Source organism: Physella acuta, unplaced genomic scaffold (assembly GCF_028476545.2).
Source record: "Physella acuta isolate Inbredline_101_S28 unplaced genomic scaffold, ASM2847654v3 ptg001949l, whole genome shotgun sequence".
Lineage (NCBI taxonomy): Eukaryota > Metazoa > Mollusca > Gastropoda > Physidae > Physella > Physella acuta.
Window position 1 is genome coordinate 57,501 of NW_026733454.1, and position 12,599 is coordinate 70,099.

General features: G+C 33.7%; 1 protein-coding gene across 1 annotated transcript; it reads right to left on the bottom strand.

Moving 5' to 3' along the window:
* Positions 1-2,912: 2,912 nt before the first annotated feature.
* LOC131931350 (NXPE family member 4-like) lies at positions 2,913-12,200 on the bottom strand. The gene is made up of 8 exons (XM_059288136.1): positions 12,121-12,200; positions 9,742-10,360; positions 7,585-7,698; positions 7,138-7,244; positions 6,616-6,714; positions 6,387-6,442; positions 4,597-5,338; positions 2,913-2,976 (listed from the first exon to the last, which is right to left on the bottom strand). Exons 1-8 carry the CDS (start codon positions 12,198-12,200, stop codon positions 2,913-2,915), a joined length of 1,881 nt encoding a protein of 626 aa, XP_059144119.1.
* Between the last annotated feature and the right edge of the window lie 399 nt (positions 12,201-12,599).

Genomic DNA, 12,599 nt, shown 5'->3' on the forward strand with positions numbered 1-12,599 from the left:
ATATATATATATATATATATATATATATATATATATAAAGCAAAGTAAAGGGGAAAAGGGGTCAAAACTGACCAGTTGTATTTCCCTATATAATCTTTGTATTTTATGGGAAAAACAGAGGGTAATTTGAAAACGGATTTTAGGGCACTAACCCTCTTTACATCTGGCTAATTTTTGGCATGCTTATAGGTAAATGGCTTGGCCGTAGGGTAGACCTGTCGGTTTGACTCAAAACCCTCGACGAGGGCTAAAAGATACCGCGAGTGAAATTCTCTTTATATGAAAAATCTGGAAAGGTGTCAAAACTGACCAGTTGTATTTCCCTATATAATCTTTGTATTTTATGGGAAAAACAGAGGGTCATTTTAACGCGGATTTTAGGGTACTTAAACTCAGTATATCTGGCTCGTTTTTTGCATGCTCCTAGGTAAATAGCTTGACCTTTAGGAAAAATTGTCGGTTTGACTCTAAGCTCTCGACGAGGGCTAAAACATGACCGCGAGTGAAAATCTCTTAATTTGAGCTATATAACGAAAAAAATTCTTGCCGAACGACCCCCTTGATATTTTGTGAGGTGGTAGGAGAACACCTAGGGGTGTCACAAAAAACTCGGCATATCTGGGAAAACTTCGGAAAGGGGTAAAAACAGACCAGTTGTATCCCCTATATAATCTTTGTATTTTATGGGAAAAACAGAGGGTCATTTCAACGCGGATTTTAGGGTACTTAAACTCAGTATATCTGGCTAATTTTTTGCATGCTCCTAGGTAAATGGCTTGACCTTTAGGGAAAACTGTCAGTGACTCATAGCCCTCGACGAGGGCTAAAACATGACGGCTAGTGAAAATCTCCTTATTTGAGCTATATAACGAAAAAATTTCTTACCAAACGACCCCCTTTGATATTTTGTGAGGTGGTAGGAGAACACCTAAGTATGTTACAAAAGACTCGGCATGTCCGGGAAAAATCTGGAAATGGGTCAAAATTGACCAGTCGTATTTCCCTTTATAATCTTTGTATTTTATGGGAAAAACAGGGTAATTTCAACATAAATTTTAGGATACTCAACCTCTATTTATCTGGCCATTTTTTTGCATGCACCTCTATAGATGACTAGGCCGTATGGAAAAACTGTTGGTCAGACTCAAAGCACTCGACGAGGGCTAAAACGTGACCGCGAGTGAAATTCTCATTATATCAGATACCTATAAATAAATTGACGAACGATCTCCCTAATATTTTGTGAGGTCGTTGACCGACCCTGGAGGATAACAAAAAAACATTATTCCCGTCGAAAAAAACCCTCAGGGTCGTTAGATTTGTCCAGATGATGTATTTTCTTATAATTAATTGTTTGTAAAAAAAGTAAACAAAGACATACTCCAGTCGTTCAATTTTCAAAGGGGTAGCTTTTTTAAAATAATTATTTTTCAAACAATTGTATACTATTTTAAACATAAGAAGAAAATGACGAAGTATAGCATTTGTTTCAGTTAAAAAATTAAGTTGTTAATTAAGGTACGTATCCTAATTAAATAAGTTAATTAATTTTAAAAGTCAATGCAATATAAATTATGAGATATACTGTTCATGGAACCTCTGTAGTTCTAATTCCATTTTAGTCATACATTTCGAACTTTCCAATATTTTCTCTGAAAATGGACTTTAAACAACAAAGAACAACAACAAAATTTTCTCTCAAATTAGCATTACTGTTTAAATTTAAGCACTCCACACCTCAGCCGTCAACTAAATAATTAAGTATTCAAATTCTCAAATGTTTTTGAAAAACTAAGCGAAGCTAGGCAGTAAGCCTGGTATAACTATATACCAGAAAGTTTAGGGGAGATCACTCCTGCTTTATTTTTTACTAGCCGTCCCGGCCAGGCCCTGCTCTGGCTTCTTTGAAAAACCTTTCTGTTAAAGACCATTACATGTGTGTTTAGTAATCATCATAAACCCGGCATTGCCCACCCAAACCACAACCAACCAAAACCAAAACAACAAAACGCAAACATAACGCTAACACAATTACAAATACAAACGAAAACAAAAACCTAACAACAAACCCAACCACAACCACAAACACAAATACAAACACAAAGAAAAAAAACAAAAAAAAAGCAAACGAAAACAAAAACCTAACAACAAACCCAAACACAAACAACAATACCAACCAATAACAACACAAAAAAAAACGAAAAAGCAAACGAAAACAAACCAAATCCAAACGCAAAACCAACCAAACACAAATACAAACCCAAAGAAAAAACACAAACAAAAACGAAAAAAGAAAGAACAAAAACGAACCAAATCAAACCGCAACCACTGACGCAAACCCAACCTAAACATAAAGAAAACACTAACGTGAACATAAACGCCTGTTTTAGCTTAATAAAAGACTATAGTACCCCAACTTATTCATAGTCTTTTGCACTCACTTAAACGAACGCGCCTGTTTCAATTTAATGAACAATTATAATACTCCAAGCTTATCCGTAAAATACCTACAACATTTGCATTTGATCAATCCCCGCTAATTATGTAATTATTATTTTCCCAACACCAAAACAAAGTAATAAAAAGTAAATTCTTTTCCACTAATGCAATGGTTTTATAAAGGGAGTAATTGTGTTTTCCTAATTTATCAAAGGGAAGTAAGTGCTATAGGACTAAATAAAGACATAAATAGAATTTTTGTAAAAGATGATATTTTTTTAAAACTTGTGTTTAATGAACATGCCGAAAATTATTACTTTCAGTTTGATAAATGAAAATTATTTCCCAAAACTTTCAATATTAATTTTTTAACTCATAATTTTAGACCATAAGGACTTTAATTATCTAACACTTAAATCCATCGAAGATCCACGACAAACATATGTGTTACATACAGAATTGAGCTTTATATATTAGATTGTTCTTATTTGCTTGTTACAGCGACTTGGATATGCAATGGTTGTAGTTTCAAGCCACCTGGTGGTATGATGGTCAGGTACCATTGTGAATTGATTCTGCTTTATTTTATGAGATCCTCATGTCGAGGGTGGTAATTGTTGTGATCCTTTAGCTATTTTTTTAAAGTTCAGTGACCAGATATTTACATGTTTTTACAAGTTTTTTTCTGCGTGAACTACTTGTTGATTGATTGTTAATTAAGACGTGGTGTTGTCACCCTTTATTTGAAGGTTCAACTTGTACAACATCCATTTTATTTTCAATTGTGTGTCATCTTTATGCCTTGCATAAGACGATTTTGGTTTTTACATAGTCTTTAAGGATATGTTCTCTTTTCAGGTTCGTTTGTTGTCCGATTGGGTGTTTAGTATGATTTGTTGCTTTTATTTTTTTAAATATTTTTTGTAGGGTTTGCATGATTATTTGATTTTGGTTCTATATTTTATTAAAGATAATAAATGTATAAATTAAGCCCTTTCTGTTGTTTTAATTTATTTACTTAGACTAAGGTTAGAATTTTAAAAGTCTGGGCCCTGCTAGACTTGCACTGACCCTGTAGTTTCCCTAGTCAGGACTTACATTTTTATATTACATTTTGGATTTAAAGATGCAAGTTATGTTGTTAAATACTCGTTGCTTTTTCTAAAATATTTTCCACAAGAAATGTACGCCTCGTTAAAGTCCCCAAAGAGTAAAACGAAAAATAATGGCAAATAATAACACCTCATATTAATTAATCAATTTAAAAAAAACGTCAAAAACACACGAAAAAAAGCAAGCAAGATAAATTTATTATTTATTAACAATGTAATTGAATTATTTGTATAGCCAAAACCCAAAGACAAAGATCCAAAAGGCGGGCCTAGGCTTCAATAGATAGCCAACTAAAGTGTCCAGATGTGGAAAAAAGAAGACAACAGACAACAGTGCGTGAAGCAGATCAAAACCTTCCATGGGTTGTACAGCCACAAAGATAAAGTGAGAATTATCACATTATATCGAGAAGAAGGCCTTACATTTTCACTTCGGGCTTACGTCGTATGTTTTACTTTTCAAAACAAAACTTATAAGTAAAAATGTTATAATAACATGAAGCGAACTATAAATGCAAATTTTAAAACATTCCCGAAGCCAAACGTCTGATGCATGGCCATAAATATTGATCCCAAACTGCGTTATTAAAATATAAAAATGCACAAGCCAACAGAAGAATAACTGCCCATCGTATTTATATTACTAATCCTCTCTATTAAAATATATACTTTTAGCGAAGATTTATTGTTTTACTTAGGGATAAGTTCTTTATTTTTAAAAGCCAGTAGGTTAGCGATTTTTAAAGTGTTGTTAAGCAGCCATTGTAATATGGCATTGGCAGTTACTAAACGAGATAGCAGTGAACGGTTGTGTAAGAAGAGAGTAATCCAAATCAGGTACTTTTTAAAGGGTGAGCAACGTAAAGAAAATGTGAAAAACATCATACCACGTGATTTGTAGATTTAAATGGAAATGTTGCCTTAAAAGTAAACGTTGTAACATCAAGATTTTGTATTAAGTTTCTTAACTATATATATATATATATATATATATATATATATATATGGTTTTAAAAAAAACTAACATTGGAACGATAAAAAAAACTTGATCATTTCACGGTTGATGTATTGTGGTGGATGATAATCGACATTTTCTATTCCAATGGACATCTCCCACAAGTCCAAAAACACGACTTTATCCTCTAGACCTCTGAACCTTTGCCTGATCATCTCGATGTACTGGGGGACGAGGGGGTCCCCTCCCACGGCGTGGTTGTTGAGGTAGTACTTAGAAGTCACGTGAGGGATTTTTAGACCGACTAAAACATTTGGATTCTTCTGCAGCATTCTCTCGATGCCTTCCCTGAGTTTCCTCATGCGTAAGGACAGGACACTGAGATGGGCGGCGGTGTAGTGGAGATAGTAATGGATGAGTAGGACGTGTTTTCTGTCTCTGGGCAGAGTTTGGATAAAGTCTGGCACTCCTGTGAAGTTGTCGCTTCTTCTTGTTAAAACATATTTTGGTGGTTCATGCGCGAGTAACGTTATGTCAATACCGTACTCTGGAATCACACAACTTGCCCTATCTGGGTACCCTCCTTCTTTTATAACACATTTTGTCATGTCAAGGAAACTGAAATATGCAAGTCTTCCGTTTGAGTCTCCAAAGATCCAGACCGACGTGTTCCGGAGACAGTTCCTGGTCCAGTGTGTTGTGATGGCTTCTTCCTTTTTACAAACAAGAGAATTCCAGACATGTCCGGAACTCCAGTAGCCTTTAGGTGTTTTTCTCACCCAGGTGACGTTTTTATTAGACTCACGACAAGGCTTGAGTGTAGGCAGGTTATCTGTAAAGAAAACAAAATTATATTTCAACAAACGAACGCTTGAATTTATATCAGCTGAGCCACGCCTTTGAATTTATCGAAATATCATGATTCAAAAGTATAAATTTAAGTAATTTTAGTTGAAGCTTTAAAACTATTTAATTTGTTTAGATAACTTTTTTAAATTTAAAAATCGCGTATAGATCTTATTATTAAAAACCTGAACTTCCTTAAAAACAGAGGCAAAGCTAGACAAAACAAGGGATTCGAAAAATGACACAAATAAACTGGTAGTGATCTCCCCTAAACTTTCTCGAATATTCTTATATAACACTACGGGGGATGGCAACTCGGGATATAGACATGATTTTTAATCCATTTTAAAAATGTAATAGAATCTCGTGGAAAAAAGAATTGTGCACCAAGTAAACACCAAACAATATGTGTATAATAGTACGGAATATTATTAGTACTTTATAAATTCAAATGCGTTTTTAAAATAAGTTGGAAATAGCGTTAATTAGTACTTCCGGTGAACGGAAAATTAGATAAAAATCAAAGATTAGATATTTTACTTACGAGTGAAATTTCACTAATCTATCTGAAACAGGCTTTTGAAAAATTGAAAATAGAATAAATTCCACATCCGGTTACCGGAAATCTCACAAAAATTGACACAGAAGTACAAATTTTACATAATACTTGTATATGAAATTTTATCAGCCTAGCTGTAATGGTATTCAAGTTATCGTGTTCACAGACACACAGACACACAGAAACACAGACAAACAGACACACACACGCACGCACACACACACACACACGAACACACACACACAGTGACGTACGGACAAGATTGCAAAACTATGTTTTTCCGACTTAGGGAGGTGTAAAACGTCGAGATTTGTGAAAATCTCGATTTTTTGTCGCTCGATTACAATACTTCCTGTATACTTCGTATACGAGAAAGTAAAAAAAAGATATAATGATATGCACTGGTACAATATAGCAGCACACACGCAATGCAAGGACAGATATAGTACTTGAACTGCTGTTTTTAATACTCTACCTGTGTTTGCATTTAGAACTTTTATTTCACGTTTCACTACTCGCTGTGCTGGTGTACTGAGAAAAAAAAATATTATAAAAAAAAACATCAATTCCTGCAACAGAGAAATCCAAAACAAACACTAATAATAATAATAACTGTGTCGTAATTGAAAATGTTTTAAGAAGACTATTTAGAAACACAAACATGCACGAATTAGTTCTAAAGGTGATTGTATTAAGGTATTTACCCCATAATGGAACGAATCAAGTCGCGTTCAGCATCTGTCACATCATGAGGAGGCGCCACATTCAGAGAGTTTCCATACACCCAATCATCACAGGTCAACCTTAATTAAAAATTATTTTAATTGTTCCATATACCCAATTATTGAAAGTCAACCTTAATTAACAATGGCTTTAATTGTTCTATTTAATGATTGGACTCAGATGGTCATAGTATTTGGTTAAAAACGTGCTATCCGGAAAGGACAGTTCATTCGTATAGAAAATTTTACAATAAATTAAATGTGAACGATTTACTGCTTTAATTGTAGTTGTATGCATTGCTATTTATTTAAAAAATTAAACACACATTCATGTTTCAGTTATTATTTTATTTTAGACAGGGCTATAAATAACTGGAGCAAAGCCTAGCCGATAAGGGTTAGTATATGTAGACCTATATATATATATATATATATATATATATATATATATATATATAATTTATTTATTTATTTATTTATTTATTCATTTATTTATATTCATACCTGGGATCCCTGGGTCTACCACAGTAGTAATTATCATATCCAAACTTGCTGAAGTTACAAATACACTCCCAGCCAGGTATGTTGGGGGTGTGGAAACAAACAGAGTGCTGATAAGACATAACGCTGTATTTAACTTGCAGACAGCTTAAACTTACGTCACTTAGTGGCGATCATACAATTTTTTTTAAATATTATTTTTTTTAAAGCAATTATGTTTATAAATTTAAGATTCATGGTTAAATATGAAACGTAATAACAAATACATAAGAAAAACCTGCATATATTTTTATAAGCACATCATTTGCTTTTTTTTTTTACATAAGATTTACGACTAAATATGAAATATAATAAAAGGCAAAAGAAACATCAGACGTATAATTTTCAAGATAAGCTCGTTTTAATTTCCTGAAGATTAATATTAATATTAATATTTTTTTTTAGAAATACCTCTGTTAATTGTTTATTGGTGAAAGTTGCTGTCATGTATCGGGCCACACCCACGTGAATCTGGTGTATGACGATTCTTATAAATTCCCGTGGGTAGGAAATGGCTACTTTTATCTGGTAACATTAGAATCATTGCATAAGAAACTATTGGGATAAAACGAATTCACGTATTTATCTTAAAGTTATTACAAAGAAAGGCTGTAATATTATATTTTTCTAAAAAAAAACAAACAAATCAACAGTTTTCTGTATTTGAAATAAATCAGTACAATCATGTCACCCAGATGGGTACCTAACTCACGTTAAGGAAAATAAAGCCAGCTGTGCTTAGTGCTGCCACACTACACTTTCTATGCCGTGATCACAGGTGAACTCTACTTCACTTGCCCCATGAATCGTCAAGTTCCAAAAGGGAACTTTACTTATCAACAAGAACTCCCCAACATCTAGCTGTTAAATAGAGTATCCATAATTTTCAAAGCAGCCATATAATTATTTCTGTGCCATCTCATAAGAAACAATTTCAATTATTTATATGCTTTTGTAGTTATTTTACACTGTCAACTTCTTATTTCTAAAGGTTGTGGTCAATACATTTTAGTTCGTTCCAATGTTTTTTCTTCTCTATTTTATTCCTATATAAGCTGGTTTTAATTTCCTGAAAATTTTGTGGTCACGGTTATTATTATTATTATCATTATTAACATTATTATTATTATTAACGAGAAAAATGGCCAGTTGAGGAAGGATACAACGGGCGCTAGGTTGATAGTGCTGTCTATTTTCTCTAAACTAAAACCAAAACCAAAATCACCACCTATACTTCAAGTTTAAATAGAAACGAAAAATGACATTAAAAACGGATTTTTATCCAGAATCGGTATTTTGATCGAATTTAAGCATGAACTATACGTAGTTATAGCGCATTTATACTAAATATACTATTAGCCATACCTCTAAACCATGCACCTTATCTCAATCATGACAAAAGTCGCTTAATAAGAGTTTCTTTCAGGCAACTCTACTTGGGATTAGGGGGCTCTCCCCCCCCCCCCCCCCACACACACATACACCACAAAACATGTCTACCATCCCACTCAACGAAATATAATTATATACTTTTTCCAGTGTCCGCCCCCTCCCCGCAAATTCTACCCCCGCCCCCGAAAATTTCAAGTAATCCCCCCCCCTCTCCGGGGAGGAAAAAGTCTGAAAGAAACACTGGTGTCGCGCTTAGCCACTACCCGAAGAATTGCATGAAAGAAACTCTGCACGCAAACCGCTTTTTAGATTAGACACATTAATTAGGCGGTAATTTTATTATAGAGTATCGATGACGTCATTTCTTTTGAGTTGGGGTGGGGCGGCTTAGACGTTCTTACGCGTGTGTGGGACTTTGCCCCACCCGAAAAATTGCATGAAAGAAACTCTGCACGCAAACCACTTCTTATTATAATTATAATTATAACGAGCCGGCCCGCGGCATAACATACGCCGCTATTTAGTTGTTTCTAATTTTCAATAATTCATAATTTGTGAATTCGACAGTACCAACGCTGACACTGAAAATATTTCTTTAAAACACTATAAGTAGCTCGTTAAGGACCATAACCCCCCCCCCCCCTTCCTTCCCTCCCCCCCTCCTCCCCCCCCCCCCCCCCTACGTTTAAAATCGTTGGCTCTGCTTGTAAACATTTAGAGTGAACACAGCTCACTAAAACCATGTAGGGGTGGGGAGGTAGGGAGAGCGTTTGCAGCTTGTTTTCTAACGGCTCGAAGAAGAGAATTATATATATAGATAATTATAATTATAATTATAATTATAATTATAATTATAATTATAATTATAATTATAATTATAATTATAATTATAATTATAATTATAATTATAATTATAATTATAATTATAATTATAATTATAATTATAATTATAATTATAATTATAATTATAATTATAATTATAATTATAATTATAATTATAATTATAATTATAATTATAATTATAATTATAATTATAATTATAATTATAATTATAATTATAATTATAATTATAATTATAATTATAATTATAATTATAATTACAATTATAATTATAATTATTAATGTTATAGTAGTTGTTAAAATAAAAGCAGCCACAAAGAAATAAAAATGAATTACCGAGGATGTTCCATTCCACAAACACATAATGGAGAAAGTATAGCTGCCATTCTGTAAGTCAGTAACTTCCCCAACAACAGAGTACTGTGGATTATCTCCCTTCATCCAAACCCTGACCACATCGTCTCCCTTGCTTCTCTGACGCCCGTACCCATCCACGACATCCAGACGACCGCGTATAGTTTCAAGCATCTTACACCTGACCACACCTTGTCTTGCGTTTTCAACTGTCACGTTCGACAACTCCAAATCTGGCAGCGTTTTAGCATCGGTCAAAGGGGGATAACTCAAATATTTTTTCTCCCATTCATAGACGTACTGCCCTCTCGCGAGAAAAGGTTTTCTATATATTAACCCTCGCGCATTTAAATTTGACAAGCCTCCAATTGAATTAGCCTTGCACACTGGCTCTTTGACATCGCATGTATTTCTACAGGTATCCCACGTCTTGTAGGAATGTTGAGCAAAAGCTTCATAGATATCAATAGGGTGTGTGTCCCAGAATTCTTGCTCCGTCGCTAGAGAGAAATGTACGTCAAACGTACCATGGGGAAGCAATGACTCCAGTTTATATCTTGGTACAGTTACTGGAATCGATTCATAACGAATAGTCGGATAGCTGTGTAATAAAAAAATATTAAAAAGCTAAATATGTGAATTTATAATTATATTATGATTAATTTTAAATACGGTATTATTTTAATTATCTTATAGATTATTAGAGGTTCATTAGATGCACAATTTTAGAGTACTGAAAAAATAAAGCGGGGGGTGATCTACCATAAACTTTCTCAAATATTCTTATGTCACACTACGGGGTATGACAACTCGGGTTATTGACATGATTTTAATCAATTTTTAAATACTTAACATTTTAAAAATAGAATCTCGTAGAAAAAAGAATCACGGACCAAGTGAACGGGAAACAATATGTGTTTATCAGTGCGGATTATTTGTACTACATAATTTCTTATGAGTTTTTGGAAAAATCGGAAATAATGTAAAGTAATACTTCCGTTCACCGAAACTTACTCAGAATTTGACAGAAGGCAGATAATTAGATCTTTTAATTATATGTGAAATTTCGTTTATCTATCTAAAACAGTACTAAGGCTATATTCCCAAAACTAGAATAAGTTCCACTTCCGGCTACCGGAAATCGTTGACACGTTACGTCAGAACTACAAATTTGATATATTACTTATATATTAACTTATTTCATCAATCTAGCTGTAAAGTTACTTAAGTTATCGTGTTCACGGCCATAGACACGGACAGAATTGCAAAATCCAGTTTTTTTCCGACTGGTAAAACGTCGAAAGTTTGATAAATCTGGAATTTAGAATTTTCGCCCGATTAAAATAAGTCCCCTATACTCCGTATATGACGAAATATTGAGGTGTAAAACGACGAAAACTGTCAAAATTTCATGTGATTATTGTGCACGATTACAATATTTCCTCTATACTATGTATAAAAAAAGAGTTTCTTTGAATATATAATAATTTACTACTATTTAATAACTAAAGCAAGGGTCGCTTCTTGAGTTCAAATAAAGGTAGGCTATTCAATACATAATAGAGCGACTCGTGCGTGTCTTCTTAACTATTTATATAGTGGTTAATTATTTTATTTTAAAGTAAATAATTTATTTTCACTTTTTAGTGCATTATTATTTAAATGCTTTTTTTTTGCAAAAAAGTTTTCTATGTATTAAAACAAGTTAATAAAAAGTCTAGTGACAATTTAAGCGCAATTTCCTTATGTTATCCATAACCATTTTTATTTTTTTGTGACCGAACGAAAGGATATTTTTTTGCGCTAAAAAAAAAGGACAACTATATTAACCTATATCAACGGAAATAGTTTTATTTTAACGAGTAGGCCTATACGATGCTCAGTTTTAAAAAGTAGTAAATATTTTTTTGTGACCGAACGAAAGGATATTTTTGAAAACTTTCTTCGACAATATTGTTCTAAATTATGGCAGAAATCGATTGGTAAATGTTTCAAGTCGCCAAGTGGTCTGGTTGCCGAAATATGGGCCAAAAACTGCATTTTTTTCGAGGTTTTTTGGCTTTTCCGGGAAATCCAGGAAGGAAATCCGGGAATTTTTTTGGCCCACAATCATCCTCGGAACTTGCTTAACATATTTGCTTTGGAACTAGTCCTCGATATTGCTTCGTTAAGGAGGAGATACGACTTAAAGCTGCGGACACACATCCACACATCCATCCATCCAGAAATGACGAATTATTAAACGCAATTGCCAGTATGGAAATTGCGCTAAAAACACCTTGATTTCAATGCGAATAAATGTAAATACTACAAAACTACATGACTAAAAAAACCTTGCGCGCCAAATGAACACGGTTTTACCTCTGAAAATTATAAAGCATTACACCTGTTATAAGTGCGAGACCCGATATAAGCACAAAGTATTTTTCTTTTGTTGGCATTCTCGTTATGACAGACTTTCTCCTGATTGTCGGCGTCTGGAAAAAAAACATAATCTATATATATGCTACGGTCAAAGCCCGAAGTCGGCCAAAGCGCGCATTGACGGACCAAAGTCCGAAACTTTACTTCATTTCGGCTTTTGGGCGGCCAATCCGCGGACTGGCCAGGATAGACCGGCCAAAGTCTGAAATGGCTCTTGATTTCGGCCTTTGGCCGGCCAGTCCTAGGGCTGGCCAAAGTTCTAATTAGAAGATCATCTGTTTAGGGACGACCGGCCAATGCTCGAATTAGAAGATCATGAGCAGATTAATATTTTTTTATATCGTAATTATCACGAAATTAAGTCTTTATTGATTATTAATGTAAGTAAATGACAGAAACATTCCGATTATATTATT

What these genes read in the sequence shown, in the direction of transcription:
- LOC131931350 (XM_059288136.1), bottom strand. Translation starts at nt 12,200, where the DNA reads ATGCCAACAAAAGAAAAATACTTTGTGCTTATATCGGGTCTCGCACTT. An exon ending in CCAATAAACAATTAACAGAG is followed by an intron (nt 7,245 to 7,584) that starts GTATTTCTAAAA and finishes ATGTCTTATCAG; the next exon opens with CACTCTGTTTGTTTCCACAC. An exon ending in ATCAACCGTGAAATGATCAA is followed by an intron (nt 2,977 to 4,596) that starts GTTTTTTTTATC and finishes TCATACCACCAG; the next exon opens with GTGGCTTGAAACTACAACCA.